This window comes from Phycodurus eques, chromosome 20, assembly GCF_024500275.1.
Source record: "Phycodurus eques isolate BA_2022a chromosome 20, UOR_Pequ_1.1, whole genome shotgun sequence".
NCBI classification, from domain to species: domain Eukaryota; kingdom Metazoa; phylum Chordata; class Actinopteri; order Syngnathiformes; family Syngnathidae; genus Phycodurus; species Phycodurus eques.
Window position 1 is genome coordinate 661,840 of NC_084544.1, and position 19,801 is coordinate 681,640.

The window sequence follows — 19,801 nt, forward strand, 5'->3', positions numbered from 1 at the left end:
GAAACGGGGTCCGTTCTTCATAGACGTCGCGGCGGAAGGCCCGCTAGGAGACGACGCCGAACTCCTCGAGCGGGCGTTCGCGCAAAGCCGCCGAAAGGGGGTCGGCGTGAGCAAAAGTTCAGTTGGGCTCGCGGCCGTCCTTCCCTGGCTTCGCGCGAACGCCCGCTCGAGGAGTGGGGCGTTTTTCCTGAGCGGTGCCGGGGGCCGGCCGCCGGCCGCCTTCTGCTGTGCGGTTTGTCCAGAACGGACGCGGACGCTTGTGACACCGCTGCTCCGGTGCCGCCCTGAGAAAAGAGCAAGATCGGGGCGGCGTTCCGCCGGGGAGCTTCGTGACGCGTCTGAAGGGCCGGCCCAGATATACGTACACAAACATACGCGTTTCGTGCTCGACGCGCGGCACGTGGAGGTTTTCGACGAGGCGCGACACGAGCGGTGCGCGTTTACTGTCGGGAGGAAGCCTTTGTATTTGTTTCCGAGTACTTGACTCCGCTAGTCTCCGTTGCCAAGAATGGAAAGGGTTAGGGTTCGGGTTGAGCCACGCAATGTCGCTGTTGACATTTGGGTGCGGATGTGCCTCGCGATCGAAACATTTCGACACGGTCGGCCGCACGAGCGCCGTGACGGTCGCGCGCCGCAAAGGGATTTTACTGACACACTTGGATTAGGGCCTCAAATTAGGGCGTCAAGCCTGGGGTTGGGTTTCAGATGAAGGGTTGTGCTTTTGTTTTTCAAACCAGGGTAAAGATTTCTTATGTCAATCTGGGTTATAGTTTCAAACGTGGATTCGAGTTTCCAGCCTGGATCTGGGTTTCAAATGAATTAAGATTCCAGATTTTTAGGGTTCCAAAACAGGTTTTGAGGATTCACAGCAACTACGGGACACTTTTGTCAGTCGATTCCCTTGCGCGTGTCCGCAGGCGCGCTTATTGCGGCACATAACTCACCAATAGGCAAATTGCTCGGGTATCCCCTCGCTCACGCGCTCGTCCCGGAGACGCTCCAAATTTGCACGGCCGCTCCCGCCGCGCTTCGCACCCTGTCCTGCACGCTTCCCCTCCGATCCCGTCCGATCCCGTCCCAGCTTGTCCTGTCCTTCCCTCGCAGACCGCCCCGTCGAAGGTTCCGTTGGTCGAGATATGCAAGGATTTGCTTTTCTCATCTTGTTTACGGGTAGTGCTTTGCCTTTGGTCTTCTTTTCTCACTCCCCTCTCGGAACTTTGTTCTGTTCGACCGATCGACTCTCATTCTCAATAAATATCCGTTACAACACTGAGAAACCACAGCGGAAGCTTAAAAAGTGTTCCCGCGTAAAAGGGCACACGGATCCTCCATTCTGCCGACCTAACGGTTCTAAAAGTTAAATAGGAAAACAAATGAAATCGAAAAAAACCAAACAAATTCGGGCTTTCAGCTCGCGTTATAACGGGTTGGAACTCTGGGTTACGGTTTCAAACAAAGAATGAGTTTGTAGCCAAGGTAGGGTTTTGAGGTGAGGTTGGGTTTCAAATGAGATTTTCGAGCCGCCGACGTCATCGGGGGTCACTTTTTGCCCACCGAGTGAGGCGAGCGAAGGTTGTTCTGAAGCGACATCGCGGCGACGCGAAGAGCGAATGACGATGAGGACGATTGAGCTCGCGCTTTCCTCGCCATCCGCACAAGAACAACAACAAGCGTCAGATGGAAAACACACAAGCGTGCGTGCGTGTCACTCGACGTCGCAGTTGTCGAGTGACACGCGCCCGACATTTCGGCTCCTTTAGAATTTTGAACCGTCATCCATCTCCTCCCGCTCGGGCGCCATGTTGAGACCCGAGAGGAGGCCGCGTGGGGCTCGGAGGGCCCCACGCGGCCTCCTCCTCCTCCTCCTCCTCCTCTGCGTCTGCGTGTGCGTCTGCGTCCGCGTCTTCCTCCTCCTCCTCCCCCTCCTCCTCCTCCTCTCGCCCATCTTCCTCCTCCTCGGGTGAGGCAGAGCGGCCGCGGCAGCGCAAGATGGCCCAGCAGCACGCCGACATCAGCGCGCGCCCCCCCGGCGTGACGCGCCTCCTGCTCCCGCTCCTCCTGGTGCTTCTCGTCCGCGCCGAGCTTGACAACGACACGCGGGGACGTGGCGACGAGGACGCCCGCCGGGGCAACGCCACGACGCACCGGAAGGCGTTCCCGGTGCTGTCCTTCAACTACGAGCACGTCCGGAAGCCCTTCGAGATCTCGCTGTGGATCCTACTCGCTCTGCTCATGAAACTCGGTGAGTGGCCCTTTAAATCACGGCGGGCCATGAGTCATTGATCAAATTGAGGAATGTTGCTGAAAACGGAACGTTACGTCATCGTTCAGAATTCGCAACATGAATCTCCGGGGGCTTTTCGAACCTGTAAAGCAAACCAAAACGTGGCCATAACTCAAAACGTTGAGCTGATTGAGCAAGAACAATGTGAGATTTGGATTCAGCACGTCAAAATCGAGCTTAAAGGCGCCCAGCGGCTGTTTGGGAGTCATTCTCCGTCTGCCTTCGTCCTATTTCAAAAGTCTATCGAATGCATTTGACCAGGGGTGTGTAGACTTTTTATAGCCACTGCTGTGCTCCGCGGTCTTATCTGCGCGTCCGGCTGTGGTCTCGCGGGGCCGGTCCCGCTTCCTGCTCGGGTGCGCCGCTCGATAACGAGGGCGCGGCACGTGCCGGTCGGCCGTGCCGGAGGCCCCCCCTCGTGCGTGCAGAATCAACCAATTACGTTCAAGATCATCACAATCGCATTCCACGCGTATCGGATATTTGTATTTTCTTTTTTGTAATCCGACAGCCAATATGAGATCAATTTAAAATTGAGTCAACTTGTGGGAACTATTGATGGATTTGTTAAAATGTTCACAGAACCTTCTAAGACATGCTGGGAACTCGCTGCACTTTTTGTGCGAATTTTAAAACAACGATGTCTTTTGTCTAAGAGAGAGCTCATTAAAAATGAGGTGTCGGAGTTTGTATTATTCCAAATTGTGACACCCATATTTTCCTTTTTGGAACAAATGAATATCGGCGAGCAGCCTAATTGACTGCTAATAATCGGCATCGGCAAAAATATCGGCTGATCTGTAGTTGATTCCGAACACAGCCGCATCCACGGTCGGTGACTAAGTCACTGTAACGAATCAACTGTAATAAAAATGCAAAGTAATGTCAGAAAAAGCAGCTGAACCTTATTTTGGGGTTAATCAGATGTCAGGTGTGCCATCCCCATTTTGAAGAGGGTGTGCCCACTTTTGCAAGTTGTTTCTTTCGACCAAAGCCATCGAGTTTGTGGGTCGACTGTAATAATAACGATAATAATAATGGAATTTCGTGCGTTACCCCTTCACACCCGATGGCGGTCAGCGACGCGTGTCGCCACCGCTGCCCCGCAGGGGGTATCCTGACGGAAGCGCGGCTGCCGTTCCGCGCCTACGGCCCCTCCCGTCCCCCCCCCGTCCCCCCCCCCCCGTCCCCACCGAACCTCCGACCGCATTCGCTCGCGGGTTCACGCGGGTTCAGCGTCTGGCCCGGGGCCGCGAACCCGTCCTTCGCTGACGCGGCACCTTTGCTTGCGGGCAGGCTTCCACGTCATCCCGCGAGTGTCCCGCGTGGTGCCCGAGAGCTGCCTGCTGATCTTCGTGGGGCTGCTGGTGGGCGGAGTCATCAAGGCCGTCCGGCGGACGGCGCCCGTGTTGGACGCCGAGCTCTTCTTCCTCTACCTGCTGCCGCCCATCATCCTGGACGCCGGCTACTTCCTGCCCGTCCGGCCCTTCGCCGAGAACCTGGGCGCCATCCTGGCCTTCGCCGTGGCGGGCACCTTGTGGAACGCCTTCTTCGTGGGCGGCGGCGTGTACGCCGCGTGCCGGCTGGAGGGCGAGCGGCTGGCCGACGTGGACCCGCTGTCCTGCCTGCTCTTCGGCTCCATCGTGTCGGCCGTGGACCCCGTGGCCGTGCTGGCCGTCTTCGAGGAGATCCGCATCGACGAGCTGCTGCACGTCCTCGTCTTCGGCGAGTCGCTGCTCAACGACGCCGTCACCGTGGTGAGGGCCCGGGGCCGGCGTTTTCTCTTCACCGGCGGCGGGCCGAGCGTTCGCGTGGGACTTGACGACTTCAAGGGATCGTTTTGGCCCACTCCATTTGCTTTTGACGGCTACAAATTGATTTTCAAAAGGGATTTTGAAGTGTGTGCCAGTTGTTCTCATTGTTTCTATCAGAAAAACAACAATTCTCAAGTCGTATTTTTGCCAAAATGTCCCAAAGGAAGTTTGTTGATTTGCAACATGAGATTTTTCGGATATATCGGATTTCCCTCTTTTTCCACGGAAACCAACGCAAAGGTCTTCGTCTTCGTGTCCAAAGACTTCCTTCCGTATTTGCTTCTTTTACAAGCGTCACTCGCGAACGCCACCGGAGAGAGCGCCTGATCTATTTCAAATCGCCTTTGCCGTTATCGATCAAATGATAGGAAAATGACCTACGGACGTGTTTTGGTCCCGACAGACGTGTTTTGCTCGTCCAAGTTTTCCTGTGACCAAACGGTCAGGGGACATAAAACCGCCGACGTCATCGCTCTGGCCCCCGCGAGGCTCTATTTGAAACGCGATCGGTTCAGGAAACAGTCCGGCCGCTAACGAGGTAGAAGTTACATCGCTGCCGATTGGCATATTGTCTGTGTCCGTGCGTCGCTCCGCCGTTTGTGTTCAAATATCCGCCGCACCGATGAGAGTCGTTAGCCCGCCTGTGGCGTTTTGCAATGCTTGTTGCCACTGGGCTCAATGTGGTCATTTCAAAAGGAATATTGTGTGCAGGTGCTGTACCACCTGTTGGAGGAGTTCTCACACGCCGGCGCGGTGACGGCGGCCGACGCCCTGCTGGGGGCGCTGTGCTTCTTGGCGGTGTCGTGCGGCGGCGTCCTGGTGGGCGCGGTCTACGGGCTGCTGGGCGCCTTCACGTCCCGCTTCACGTCGCGCACGCGGGTCATCGAGCCGCTCTTCGTCTTCCTGTACAGCTACATGGCGTACCTGTCGGCCGAGGTCTTCCGCCTGTCGGGCATCATGTCGTGAGTGGCGCGGGGTCGTGACCTTTAACCGCTCGCTCGACCGACCCATCCGCCAAGCAAATAACCCCTTTTAAGGACCCTAGATGCCAGCTCAACAGTTTGCTGGACGTTTGGCGATGGTAGAACTCAAATCGAGTGTGTGAGTGCTGTCGCACCAAATGAGATCGCGGTGGGAAAAAAAAAGGAAAAGTTACCTGTTCTATCTGCTCAAGGCTCATGTTTAAAAAAAACAGAAAAAAACAATGAATATTGAATATTATTGTAACTGAAACAGATTGATTGTTTTTGTATTATTGGATAATGAGTTATCATTCAAAATTGAAAAAAAGAGCGTGAATCGATTGCTAAAATTACAAACAAATATAATACGTTGAATAAATTGTGCTTTTTTTTTTTATTGTATTAGTACTTGACATACAGCGCACAATTACGCATAATGTTTTCAAAATTAGCATGACTCCTTTCATCATTGACATTTTTTTCTTTTTCTTTTATGCAATCATTCTGTCATTAATTATAGTTATATTTGTATCATAATACATTAATCATGAGTATGCAGTATTATTCTATTATTGAAGTGCATTTAAAATATCATTTCAAATTTGTGCATATTATTTAAGTCAACAAAGTTACATGAAATACAAAAAAAATACATTCAATGATGAGCATGAATTCTTATTTTAGGTACGTTTTAAATTACATTTGAATTTAACTAATGAATACATATTATGTAAGTACGCAAGTGAAGATGAAATGCAAAAATATTCAAATAAACAATGTAACATTTTTAAGGCTTAGTTGTCGTACATGAATTATACTAATTCCCTTAATAATAAGAATGAATGATTTTGTTAATCAAATAAACAACTTTACATCAATTTTTATCAACCTTGGTTAATGAATTGTAATTTCATTTGAACAATAATCATGAGCATGAATGACTGTCATTTTTGAATTCCATTAACCCTTATAAATTGATTCTACAAAAAATAATTAGGTTGAATTATTTGATGATTTAAATAACCAATTTGACATCAATTATGAGTAAAGTGGTTTTGTTCTCCTCTGCCCTTTGGGGTTTGTCTGCAGGTTGATCGCGTGCGGCGTGGTGATGCGTCCGTACGTGGAGGCCAACATCTCGCACAAGTCCTACACCACCGTCAAGTACTTCCTGAAGATGTGGAGCAGCGTGAGCGAGACGCTCATCTTCATCTTCCTCGGCGTGTCCACCGTGGCGGGGCCGCACGCTTGGAACTGGACCTTCGTGGCGGCCACCGTGCTCCTCTGCCTCGTCTCCCGAGCGCTCGGTCAGGAAAACTGCCACCTTCGCGCCGCTCGTAGGCGCCGAAGAAAATACTCATCCAAAACAAGACAGCTTTTATTCCTAAAAAGTGCACTGTAACACTGTACACAACTTGAACATTAACACTGAATTTTAAGAGAGGAACATAAAAAAGAACCAAAAAAACAGTCAAAATTACAATGTTTTTCACATGAAAGTTAAATAAAGATTGTACCTAATAAAACAGTTCTGAACTTACTTACTTTGAAAATTAAATACAAAATGAACTGGTCTTCAAAAAATACTGCACTGCATTTCAAAACAAACTCGAAGTCACTGGAATATTATGCACACTTTGATCATTGCGTTCAATCATGAAAAAGTTCAATACTACTGAACTGTACTTGGGCGCGATTCTTTTGCAAGCAACAATCCAAATGAGGTTTTCTTCAAGGGGTTTGGTTGACGCGGTCTCGGTGTTTTGTTGCAGGCGTGGTGGGCCTGACGTTGGTCATCAACAAGTTCCGCATGGTCAAGCTGAGCAAAAAGGAGCAGTTCATCGTGGCCTACGGCGGCCTGCGAGGCGCCGTCGCCTTCTCGCTGGGCTTCCTGCTGACCGACAGCAAGATCAAGCACTTGTTCCTCACCGCCATCATCACCGTCATCTTCTTCACCGTCTTCGTCCAGGTCAGAATTAAGGAATATTCCCCAAAAAATCTCATGAAAATGACCTCATTCCAAAACAGTTTGGTCTTCTTGTGTTGGGGGGGCGGGGGGGGGGCTGTGTTTTCTTTCAAAAACTAGGACATTTGGGAGGGACCCCAAACCTTTGAGCAGTATTGTATGTAAACAGCATCCTTAATCAAACTAGACTAATAGCATAATTGAATAAAAAGCCATTCGAACGTGGATTCAACCTGAGCGCATTGCCAGGAGCCGCATGGCTGACAATCTCCGCAGACATCAGCAAGGCACTTTCATCCAAAAGGCTTCTTCGCCTCCAAAGTTTGGATGTGTCTCCATTTATGTGCGGGTGGGCGTGGTCAACCATAGGCCGCCGTGGTTGTTGTTGTTGTCGTTGTCGTTGTCGCCCGGCGCGGGCGGCGAAACGAGCGTCCTGCTTACCAGTGCGCCGTTTGGCCGGCTTCCGTTTCAGGGGATGACCATCAGGCCTCTGGTGGAGCTTCTGGAAGTGAAGAAGAAGAGAGAGTGCGACGGCTCCATCAACGAGGAGATTCACACGCAGGTCCGAGAAAGAGCACCACCTAGCGGGCGTCTGCGATCGTCACATCCCCTCACCAATAAAGTCTCTCGATTTTGTTCACATTTTTCGTCTTACGGTTGAGAGAACAAAGATGTAATATTACAAGAATTTGGAAATTCACGCACATGGACTTCTCTTGTTAAACTCTGACTTTAATATCCTAATTACTGCTTTATCTTGGAAAAATAGGATTTTATTCTCAATTTCAACTTTTTATTGCAACAGAATAGTTCTATTCTGTTCTTCAGAATAGAACTTTTTTTATCTTGAAAAAAATCGGACTTTATTCATATAACATGACAACATCCAATTGCTTTTGTAACATTGTGCCATTTTTTCTTCCTTTTTTCCCCTCTGAAAACTGTTCAACGTTTTGATTCCTGTGGCATTCAGGAGTACACCCAAAAGGTTTGAGAACCTCCTCCGGTGTGGAAGTAACATTCAATTCTGTCATTTAGTTCCTGGATCATCTCCTTGTGGGAATCGAGGACATCTGCGGTCATTACGGACACCATCACTGGAAAGACAAGTGAGACCTTTTCACGGCGTGACAAGCCGAACCAATGCAGTTTTTCCCGTATTGACCGACGTGTTCAGGCTGAGCCGCTTCAACGAGGCCTACGTGAAGAAGTGGCTGATTGCGGGCGATCGCTCCAGCGAGCCGCAGCTGCTGTCCTTCTACAACAAGATGGAGATGAAGCAGGCCATGATGATGGTCGAGGGCGGCGGCGGCTTCGAGCCGCCTTCCGTGGAGCCGTAAGTCTTCGCCCGCCCGACAGTAGATAAGTTCCGGACTCAACTGCGATAGGAAAAAAGCGGCGATGTAGAGCGATATCGGCTTTCTTTGAATACATTTGAATGGATGAAAACACACATATTACAATACTCCTTAGTGACTACTGATCTCACTCTTTTGCTGTCGACAAACGGGCGGCTGTCGTATAACATCGCTTTGCAGAAGTGAAAAGAAGACTCTCGCTCGCACATTTCTATTTATTTGGCACTCCCGCTTGAAGTGTCCTGTAAAACCTAAATGTTCAACCGAACCGTACAAAGTCCACTAGCTTAATGCTAACATCTAACGTGAAACAGCATAGACAGGCTAAGGGAAATTAGCGTCCATTATAAACCGCGCTACTTGAACGCGGACAAACAGAACATACAACAATTCTCATTCGCGGTGAACAACCAAAATTAGCGGAGATTACAGTAATTACAGTTCAAGTAATATACATATTTGCACGGCGTAATAAAAAACATGGAACAAATAGTGTTGGGACGAAAAAGAAGAACGTTCCAAAGTTTGAGTCAATGGAATAAAAATAGGGCGTAATCTCAAATCTGAATAAATCAATATATTTAAATACAAATGAATAGAATATTTTTGTATATCTGGGTGATAGCAAAAGTACAAATGCTAAATATAATTCATTACAAATATGAAAGTAAAAATAAAATATGGCAAATAAATACCTACATTTCAATACAAATATATATATTTTTGGAAATATCTGGATGATGTAAAAATAAAAAAATAAAATGAGAAAAATGCAATCCAATGCAAATAAATATATCGCAAAAATATGTGGGTAGTGGGGATTAAAAAAAAATATATATATAGATCTATATATGTCTACTTTCTGTTTTTGTCTGGTCTACATTTAGTTCCCTCGTCCTTGTGTGTTTGCGCACCTCAGGAATATCGAAGCCGGAGCCCCGCCCCGACGCGGGACCCGCGTCTCCAATAGTCGCCAGAAGGAAATCCGAAAGATGCTGCAGGCCAACATGCAGAAGAACAGACAGCGGGTAGGCGGAGGGCGAGCGGGCGCGTTTCCCGGCGTAGCGGGCGCAACGTTTGACACGCGGCCGTGTTTGTGCGCGTGCGTGGTCAGCTTCGTTCCTACAGCCGACACGACCTGATGCTCGATCCGTTCGAAGACGACGTGAGCGAGGTTCGCTTCAGGAAGCAACAAGTGTCGATGGAGAGGAGGGTGAGTGCGCACCAACGCCCTGAAAAAAAGCTTCGACGAGATGGAGCTCGTAAGTGAAAAAAGAGGCCACCCAATGTTGGCGGTAACTACATCATGGCATGTCATGACCAAGTGTATGTCATTGTCATCCATTACAAATGTGTCATTCGTTTACAGCTGCGTTTGGAAATTTCCATCGTTACAATTTGAGCTACTTTTGAAAAATAGGGTCACTTCCTCCCCCTAAAAGCGACGCTTGCGATTGGCTCACTCTGGTCAGGTGCCATTCTGACCACGTCGTCTCAAACGTGACATATTTTTCCAAATATGACCTCGAAGCGTGACACTTTTGAACACCTAAAAGAAGATGGAGCTTTGAGCAGTTTTTCATGGAACGTTCACCTATCAAAATTGGGAACATTTGTCATTAGGCTGTGCACGTAAAATGCAACAAAAACATTTTTATCATTTACGCTTGATCATGTTTTGTTCCTAGTTTGCCATGAGTGTAAAGAACAAATATATGGTTAGTGCCAAAATAATGATCTGTGCTTTAAATGGACTTTTTTCAAAAGAAAGAAAAGTCATCCAAAGGTAAATCAAATGTAAGGACTTCTCTGACATTGAGTAAGTCATTCAAATAGTTCCTTTTGCCTTCCGTGAAAATGCGCGATTGGACTGAATGCTTTGCGTCGTACAGATGAGCCACTACCTGACAGTGCCCGCAAAAAGCCCGCCAGCGCCGGCATCTGTGAGACGGGTCGCCTTCCGACCAGGTCAGTTGCGCCGCTTTCCCATTTGTCAGCCCGTCACGTGCGCGCGTGGAACAGGCCGCTAACACGCAAACCGCACGCTCTCCCAGAACACCGAGTTTACACGTACGACGACAGCCGGAGCGCCCGAGACCCGGCGGAGGCCCGCCCTGACCCGAGCTCCTCCGACGCCGTCGACCCGCCGAACGAATCCGGCCGCGGCTTCCGCGACGAGGAGGACGAGGAGCGGCGGCTCGTAGCGTCGCGCCGTCTCAGTGACCCCGGCCGGTCCCAAGTAGCAGCCGAAGATTCACAAACGCGTGTGTAGCAAGTTTTTATTGACAGTAATCCCCGACTGTTCTCTGGGATCGGGACCGAGCCCTAAATGATGCACCTCCTTCAAAATGTTTCAATTGCTTCATTTCACACTTCAAAACATAGACTGAGCACAAACTATCGTCCCGAAACACTTGGATATCATCTTACAAGATCAGCAAAAACATACATGTGGGTGGATGGTGGGTGGGGTTGGGTGGATGGATGGATGGATGGATGGATGGATGGGTGGATGGATGGATGCACATACAGATATGATGTTAAAGAAATACTGCATCATAGAAAATGTCAAATTTAATATCTGTTTTAAAAGGCAACTGGTTTGGTTAGTAGAATAGGAGGGCTTTTTTTTTTATACAACACTAGTCGGCGATAATGCACCTAAACGTTATTTGCCAACCAGTGCAGTTTGCATTTCCTCCAGTTTGTTACATAGAGATATGTTATAAAGATTATATATACTGTATAGATAGATAGATAGATAGATAGATAGATAGATAGATAGATAGATAGATAGATAGATAGATAGATAGATAGATAGATAGATCATATAAAATATCTGGTTTGTTAGCTTGTTGATGTAATGCTAGTTAACACCTAAAGGGGCGCTGTGATGGAGCTCAACTGATTAAAGCAGCAGCTACCAGCGGCGAAGAAGAGCAGGACTGTTTGGGCTCCTCATTGACCGAAAAGGAGCGCGTTTTCTTCTTTCCACCACGCTAAGCTTACACTCGAAACCAAAAGCCATGGCTCGGTACATGCGCCCGCCGAACTCGTCCTTGTTCGTCAGAAACATCTCCGACGAGTCCAGGTGAGTTCAAATGCCGGCATCTTAATCGTAGATCGGTGATACACGAGCAACGTTTGCGGTTGGTAGCTGAAGTAGCCTAGCAGCAAGCTAATAGAGGCCTGCGCTCATCAACGGGCCTTTGCCGTGCCAAGAAACAGTCTTTGACTGAATTCTTAACATTACGGTAACCATTTTAGTTTATTAGTTGTGTTTTAATTGTTTTAAATGGGTCATGTAGCGAAATTTGAATAGCGTCCATCTTACGTTTGCAAACGTGGAAATTTCCCAAGGTGTGTTGTGGTTTCGCAGATTCGTCACAATCTCATTTGCAAAAGTTATGCCGCCTGTTTAAATATTCAGAATTATTACAAAGATTGTGTTGTATAAAATACCATGTCATTCACTTGGAAAATATACAGTGTGCCCACACGGTCTTTCTTTATTATTATTATTATTATTATTTTACAATTTAATCCTCCCACTCTTGAGAACTGCTGGTGCCATCTCCAGAGGCAAAAAAAAAAAAAAAAAAAAAAAGCTTATCCGAGGTTGGGTCGCGGGGGCAGTAGCTTTAGCAGGGACGCCCGCTTCCCTCTCCCCAGCCACTTCATCCAGCTCTTCCGGGGGGATCCCGAGGCATTCGGAGGCCAACCGAGAGACGTAGTCTCTCCGGCCAGTCCTGGGTCGTCCCCGGGGAGGCGACCGGTAGGTACCCGAATCAGATGTCCCAGCCACCTCATCTGGCTCCCATCTATGTGAAGGAGCAGCGGCTCTACTCTGAGATCCTCCCGGATGACCGAGCTTCTCACCCTATCTCTAAGGGAGAGCCCGGACTCCCTTCGTAGGAAACTCATTTCGGCCGCTTGTATCCGGGATCTCGTTCTTTCGAGCTGCGGGTCGTGAGGGGAGGAACGTAGATCAATTGGTAAATTGAGAGCTTCGGCTTAGCTCCTTCTTTACCACAACGGACCGATACAAAATCCGCTTCACTGCAGACGCTACACCGATCCGCCTGTCAATCTCTAGTTCCATTCTTCCCTCACTCGTGGACAAGACCCCAAGATACTTGAACTCCTCCATTTGGGGCAGGATCTCATCCCCGACCCGGAGATGGCACGCCACCCTTTTCCGACTGAGGACCACGGTCTCAGATTTGGAGGTGCTGATTCTTGTCTCAGCCGCTTCACACTCGGCTGCGAACCGCTCCAGTGAGATTTAGAGATCACGGCTTGATGAAGCCAGCAGAAGCAGAGCTGCAATATTGAGGCCACCAAAACCTTGGCGCAGTCCAACGCTCACCTGGAACGAATCCGACTTACTGTCGGATATGCGGACCAAACTCTGACTCCGGTCGTACAAGGACCGAGCAGCCCGTATCGGGGTTTGGTACCCCATACTCCTGAAGCACCCCCCACAGGATTCCAACCTCCGAGAGAGTCCAACCTCTCTCGCGAGGACTGGTACCAAAGCCCAAGCTGTGTGCGGAGGCGAGCCCGACTATATCTAGTCGGAACCTCTCGACCTCACACACCAGCTCGGGCTCCTTCCCTGCCAGAGAGGTGACATTCCACGTACCTAGAGCCAGCTTCTGTAGCCAGGGAGCGGATCGCCAAGGTCCCCGCCCAGCTCGCACTGCACCCGACCCGTATGGCCCCTCCCACAGGTGGTGAGCCCACGGGAAGGGGGACCCACGTTACCCTTTCTGCACCCGGCGCCACCAGGCACTCTCCTTCAAGCCCCACCTCCAGGCCTGGCTCCAGAGGGGGTGACCCATGTCCGGGCAAGGGAAAACTGAGTCCATAATTTGTCGTCATCATAAGGGGTCTTTGAGCCGTGCTTTCTCTGGTCCCTCACCTCTGACCTGTTTGTCACGGGTGACCCTGCCAGGGGCATAAAGCCCCAGACACCTTGGCTCCTAGGATCATTGGGACACACATACACCTCCACCACGATAAGGTGACGGCTTCCGGGAAGGGAGTGATTATCTACTCGTAATAATGTCTTCAGATTCGTCTCTTCACTTGATTATGTTGTAAATGTGTTCAATTGTAAACAGACTTTATGGGCACCTTGAAAATTGATGTGCAGCTGTTGTTTTACACTGAACAAAAAAGAGACAGTTCACCCGAAGTTAAGGAAATTGTGCATTAAAAATGGATTCGGGTAAGTAGGGCTGGGCGATGAAGTATATATTTTACACCATTCAATTCTAGAAATGGCAAACAACGGTGATCTATTTCAAAAAGACTTTTGCTTCAGTTTTACCATCTGAGATTTTCCCTATTCCACCTGAAACCAAACGAGCTCAGAAAGTTTTTTTCCCCCAACATTAACTTGCTTCAACCTCTACAGGGGGAAAAAGGTTTGTTTAAAGATGATAATAAAACATGCTGCCTCTTGGAATAAAAACCATTTTGTCAACACGTATGTAAATACAATCCTTCGTAAATTAACATTTGAAATGTTCAAAATTAACATCATAGAAAGCGGCCGTCCAACGGCATGGCTGCAGCCATTTCGCTCGTGGTCTTTTCTCTTGTAGTGTTGTACAGGTAAGTCAAGGTGACCGTGGTAAAATGGAGGCACATACCTTTGGTCAAAGGTTTCTAACATATGGGTATATGGCTGACACGATTAATCGAATAATTTGATTACAAGAAAGGTCCAAGCAAAATATGCAGCGCAATGTGATGGCTAACATTTAGCCAATTAACAGCTACCTGCTAATTTGGGCTCACGACTGTACACTCTCATTCGCTGACCCCCACGTCACTCACCAAGCAAGGCCCTGCCTTTTAAAGCCATACACGCTCAAAGTCACATTTAATAATGTTATACTGGCGCCTGACATGCATTTTAATGATTCGGTTGTTTGTTTGTTTTTTCCTGAGTGCTCAATTTATCAATGGGATGGATAATCTGTAGAATCCGCGATTCTCGAAATATTCGCCCAGTCCTACAGGTTATTTTCTGTCCCAATTGTTTGTGGTGAACTGGCCCTTTTCAAGCTCACTCACTCACCGCACATGCTGCCCAGTTGAGTTACACTTGTATATTTACGGTGTTCAGGCCTGAGGATTTGCGGCGTGAGTTTGGCCGCTATGGGCCAGTAGTAGATGTCTACATCCCACTTGACTTCTATACACGTCAACCAAGAGGATTTGCATACATTCAATATCCTTTCCCAAAATGTTGCTGTGCTCATGCCTAACAAATAACATTGTTTCCCCCTCAGCAGCAGAGCACATTTGTGGTTTGTGATGTTTTTTTTTCTTTGCACCCATTGACCTATCTAACGTTGATTATTTCTCTGTTATCGCTTCAGAAAATGTAAAAGCATCCCCATGTGGAAGCGGCCACACAAAGAGTAACAAAGACCCGTGTAGCGTAGCCGTAAAGACGAGGCACAGACCAGAGGGAGGGAAAAGGTTGGGAGGAAGTAAAGCACGAAGAGGAAAATGGTGTCGGAGGCAAAGCTCGGCCGTGGCACAGAGCGAGCGGCCTAAAGAAAAGAACGAAAGAAAACGTTTTAAAGAGTCAAGCAGGAGACCCGACCCAAGTCGCTCGCTGTATGTGGGAATCGATTAAAGAGTGTAAAGCTCAAGATGAAGTCAAGCAAAGGTAACAAGTCAGAATAATTTTGTATCCTCTCAAGACACATTTTCCAAAAATCAGCTTTGGCAGCAAATTCATTTCCACTCACTGAATCAGCTGTTCATGTCTTTTGATTTGTGTTCTTCGTCCTGACCCCTGAGATACCGTTTGAAAGTCACCTGCTGTGTGTAATATGTGCTTCATGTACCAGGCCACAAAAATTCAACCTCATGTGCTGAAACACAAATCAATATTTCTATATCACAAATATGAATTTGTGTGGCCTCGCCTGAGTTTGCAAAAACAAAACGCGACAAAAAAACAAGCCTTAACCGCTCAGCATGTTTGAGGATGTGCGCGACGCCGAGGACGCTCTTCACAGCCTGGACAGGAAGTGGGTGTGCGGCCGCCAGATCGAGATCCAGTTCGCCCAGGGAGACCGGAAGAGTGAGTGGACCGACCTTTCGACATTCACAACTACTCACCGGCGATGGGAGCAATAAGAATTGAGTGATTCTGGCTGTGTTAGTAATTCGATTCCTTATCCATTCTCATTGGGGGGGGGGGGGCCAAATTTCCGTCCCTAAAAATACCCTTCAAAATTACTCGGTTATACAAAAAATTTTCGAGGCGTGAACACTGTTGTGTGTACATCGGAATGTTGCCTAATGTACGTTGTTGTTTACACCCGTGCTCCTCGAGCTCGCTACGTGTGTAAAACGTCGCTCGCGTGATGTCATTTCAGCACCCAATCAGATGAAAACGAAGGAGCGGCGCTCTCCGTCGCGGTCGTCCCGCTACGACGACGACTACGACCGCGACAGACGGCGCAGACACTCGCGCAGCCGCAGCTACGACCGCCGCCGCTCGCACAGCCCCTCGGACGACCGCCGGCGCCGGCGCTCGGAGAGCCCCCGAGAGTAAGTTTGTAATTTACGGCAACACCAAAGGACCAGGTGGCAATAAAATATAATTTCATCGAGAACGGGGAAAAAGACCCTTGTCAAAAAAACCTTACACGTTATTGGCATTTCCGGTCATTTCAACGGGGAAAGTTGATTAAAGGTGAAAGTGGCAGTTCCACGATGCGAGTCGTCTGACGTTTTGGCTTGTGCAGATCTCGCGGACGGCAGCACGGACGAGGGGGAAGCCGAGGCCGTGACGAGGACAGGTGCGTTCTTTGCCTGTTGTTTGTTTAAAGGACCTGCAGCGTCTCGATGGTCCGTATTTCACTAACAAGTTGAATATCAAACATCAATCCAATGTGGAGCAATTGCTAAATAACAAATTGCCCTCGGAACTCGCCGTTTACATCGCCAAAATCGGTGCGCCGCCACGTCTTGGTGTGACGTCAGTTGCAGAAACGGAGACCAAACTCACTCTGTAGCCAGGGTGGGCAAAGGAATGTTACGATACTATATAATGGCAGTATTTACTCATATTTTATATATTTTCGCTGTGAGGCAGAATCCCTCCACCCCCAAAATGGCAACTTTTCAGGAACGAAAGAGACATCTTGCTTGCGTTTCCAAACCCCCAAATTATGTTCAATTGATAATTTAATGGGCTTAAATATTTTGCTAATTTATTACAGTGTCACTGATTAAAACGATACGAACACTGCGCCAGCCAGTCGTGGCCGAGTCCGCGGAAGTCACAGGACTGCACCACCGTACAAAAAGCCTTGAAAAGCAAATGTGTGTCACGTCATCCATTCAAACTCTTTTCAAAGATCTTAGAGGCAATCAATACAACCCAAAAAAAATGTCTTTTTGTACAGCAATTACGGAGATTTGGGGCAATAATTTGAATAAAAGGTCCACTAAGTACTTAATCACTGTCTAATTAAATGCTTTTCCCCAAAAAATTTTAAAACACTTTACGCAATATATAGAGGCGTAGTTTCACCTTTTGAAGAAGTTATGTCTTGAGAATGTTTTGCCTTGTAGGAAAGCAGAAATCTTTTGTAGCAACCCTGCATATTGTTGGCGAGTCTGTGGTTTCCGATTGTCCGTGGGCCATGAAGGTAACGGGACCGTGCGAGGGAGGCGGATGTTCCCCGTCGTCCTCCCTCGCTGCTGACGACACGTTGCCATGGAGGTGAAGATTAGGGAATTAAAATCAAATATCAAAAACCGAGCCTAAAATTATTTTTAGTTTTAAGTTCCCAAATACGGAATCCGTGCTGCATTGTTCGCAACATTAGAGAGGTCCTTTTAAAATTGTCTATCCAGATATGTCCTTTTTTAAATGTCAAAGGTGCTTGAATTTCTGATTGATTTTCGTTTGTGTCAATGTAACCAGGTAAGAAAACACGTTTTTTTTCTAAATGTTCTCAAAAAACAATAAAAAACATAAGGTTGCTTAATGATCAGTCTTTTGTCTCTGACTTGATGAATCAGCATGTGACTCATTGCCAAAAGTTATTCCTGTGAATCTTCTTCCAAGTAACAATTGTATGCTTGTCATCAGGAGACTGCTCGATGGTTATTAAACGGCGGGAAAACAGTTCAACGCAAACCTGCTGTCGACCATAGCTCTCACCCGGACACTCGCGTGAAGCTATTGCCACAACAATCATTGAAGAGTAAGGTGATCGTATTTCTGTTTCAGACACCGTCAGAGGCCTCGCAGGGAGTCTCGCGGACGATCTCCCTCCAGATCGGCGTCGCCGCCCAAGCCGCCGTCCGCCTCTCACTGCGCCGAGGGAGACGCACAGCAGCAACGCTCCCCGTCCCGCTCGCAGTCCCGTTCGATGTCGAGGTCTCGCTCGCGATCGCGCTCCTGGACGGGCCGCAAGTCGGGAGGACGCTAAAGCAAGGGGAAGGGGGTCCAACCTGTGGCTTGGTTTGGACTAGAATGTCATGGACGTGTGAGGAGAACATTTTCTGGTTGGTCATTTATTCATTGATTTATTTTGTCTGGGGAAAAGAACTTGTGGCTACGGATTTGTTTTTCTTTTTTTTTTAACAAACTTGTTTCTTTCCTACGCTTCAGGTTTTTTTGTTTTTCTTTTTTTTTTGCCGGATGAGCGTCCAGTATTTTAAAAATCCACTCTACTCAGTCAACAGTTTTAAAAACACTTCATAGGACTTGATGTGTCAGGAGCTATTAACCTTTCAGCAATATTTTGGATCGGGAAATTTGTCAGTGTTCTTTTTTCTTATCTTTGTCATCTGTAGGACGAAGCTATTATTTTCAGTAATAAACTGTCACTTAAAAGAAACTCCTGTTCATTTTGTTGATTAAAGCAGTGGTTCACAACTTTTATTGAGCTAAGGTACAGAACAATGAGGCACCAAGTGAGATATGGAGACATTTTGCTTACACAGCCGACAGTCAGGATGAGCCGAAAGATGCTACCGGTTAAGTCTGCCGAGCCTGATATAATTTACAGTTTGGCCAAACAGCTGGCTGGCTGAACACAATCGTCAAGGAATAAGCGACAAGTTAGACTCATTTAAACTACTCCAAATAGCGTATATAGTAGTAGTGTAACAAGTGTCGATTATTTAGTGACGAGCATAATTGTGCTCCCCTAATTGCATTTGACGAGGCAATCAAAAATGGGCGCGAAAAAATTTGATCGACCAGTGTTGCCACAGTTACCTTGGAAAAGTAACTTAGTTACTTTACTGATTACTTAGCTGAATGTTACTCTGTAACGCGCTACTGGCATCACTGGGCGGCATCCCAACACACTAGTGCCTTGAGATACGAGTGACTCGACTTGTGAGTTTTTCGAGATACGAGCTGCTGTTTGTTTTGGTTGTTTTTTGCTTTGGAAAAAAAAAAAACTTGACATGATTTGTGGAGGCAGGGAATTTAATTCACAAGCAGCAGCTTAGCAGTGTAAACAAAGGCTTCAAGCTGTTTAATGCCACTTTCAATTAGTTAAATGTCAAAATGTGAAACTAGGAGTTACCCATCCATCCATCCGAGCCGCTTCTCCTCACTGGGGTCACGGGGAGTGCTGGAGCCTATCCCAGCTATCTTCGGGCAGGAGGCGGGGTACACCCTGAACTGGTTGCCAGCCAATCGCAGGGCAACTATAGAAACAACCAACCATTCACACCTACGGGCAATTTAGATTCTCCAATCAACCTACCGCATGTTTTTGGGATGTGGGAGGAAACCGGAGTGCCCGGAGAAAAGCCACACAGGCACGGGGAGAACATGCAAACTCCACACAGGCGGGGCCGGGGACTGAACCCCGGTGGAGTTACACATTTAAAAGATAATCATAACTTTGCCTTGAAGTCCACTAGCTTAATGCCAACACATAATGGGAAATACCATTAATGGGCTAACGAACAGCATCTGCGTGGTGGTGTTATAACGCTTTTTAAGCAACGAATGAACCAGTCAGTGGGAAGCATTACATTGATTTGATTTGATTTATTTTTAGACTGGGACGGCGTGCAACGCGGGGGAGGGGAGGGAAAGCTTGAACCACATTCCCGGTGTGCGAGCGGCCAAGCGTGAAATGGGACGCACTCCATCGAGTGAAAAAACGCATTGATCCCACAGTGTGTTTGCAGGTTTGACTTCATTAATTTTCACTTCATATACTTATATTATCCTGGAGGAAATTAAGAGTATAAATATGTATTACATCAGAAATCCACAGTGAAGCTCTGCAGCTATCTGGAGGCACCAGCCAAATATCAGAAAATTGACCCCATCAAGTGGGCGTTTTACGTCCCTACCCAGGGATCCAACTGGTTTGTGAAGCCTTGGTGGAGGCCAAGCA

The 19,801-nt window shown here is 47.8% G+C and overlaps 2 protein-coding genes across 4 annotated transcripts; both read left to right on the forward strand.

The window, feature by feature from the left end:
• Window positions 1-1,946: 1,946 nt before the first annotated feature.
• On the forward strand, window positions 1,947-10,833 carry slc9a1b (solute carrier family 9 member A1b). 2 transcript variants are annotated; one of them, XM_061664469.1, is made up of 12 exons: window positions 1,947-2,242; window positions 3,581-4,041; window positions 4,810-5,060; window positions 6,150-6,367; window positions 6,833-7,029; window positions 7,499-7,588; window positions 8,065-8,135; window positions 8,204-8,362; window positions 9,304-9,412; window positions 9,499-9,597; window positions 10,277-10,352; window positions 10,439-10,833. In XM_061664469.1, the coding sequence occupies exons 1-12, from the start codon at window positions 1,990-1,992 to the stop codon at window positions 10,654-10,656; spliced, it is 2,202 nt and encodes a 733-aa protein (XP_061520453.1). In that variant the 5' UTR covers window positions 1,947-1,989; the 3' UTR covers window positions 10,657-10,833. The 2 variants fall into 2 exon arrangements, with proteins under 2 accessions (XP_061520453.1, XP_061520454.1); XM_061664470.1 differs by lacking the exon at window positions 3,581-4,041 and having other exon boundaries at window positions 8,065-8,362.
• A 252-nt stretch (window positions 10,834-11,085) lies between these two features.
• LOC133395369 (serine/arginine-rich splicing factor 10-like) lies at window positions 11,086-18,274 on the forward strand. Of its 2 annotated transcripts, XM_061664169.1 has the most exons (6): window positions 11,091-11,475; window positions 14,524-14,628; window positions 15,392-15,495; window positions 15,794-15,968; window positions 16,166-16,219; window positions 17,662-18,274. In XM_061664169.1, exons 1-6 carry the CDS (start codon window positions 11,411-11,413, stop codon window positions 17,861-17,863), a joined length of 705 nt encoding a protein of 234 aa, XP_061520153.1. In that variant the 5' UTR covers window positions 11,091-11,410; the 3' UTR covers window positions 17,864-18,274. The 2 variants fall into 2 exon arrangements, with proteins under 2 accessions (XP_061520154.1, XP_061520153.1); XM_061664170.1 differs by lacking the exon at window positions 16,166-16,219 and having other exon boundaries at window positions 11,086-11,475.
• The last annotated feature ends 1,527 nt before the right edge of the window (window positions 18,275-19,801 follow it).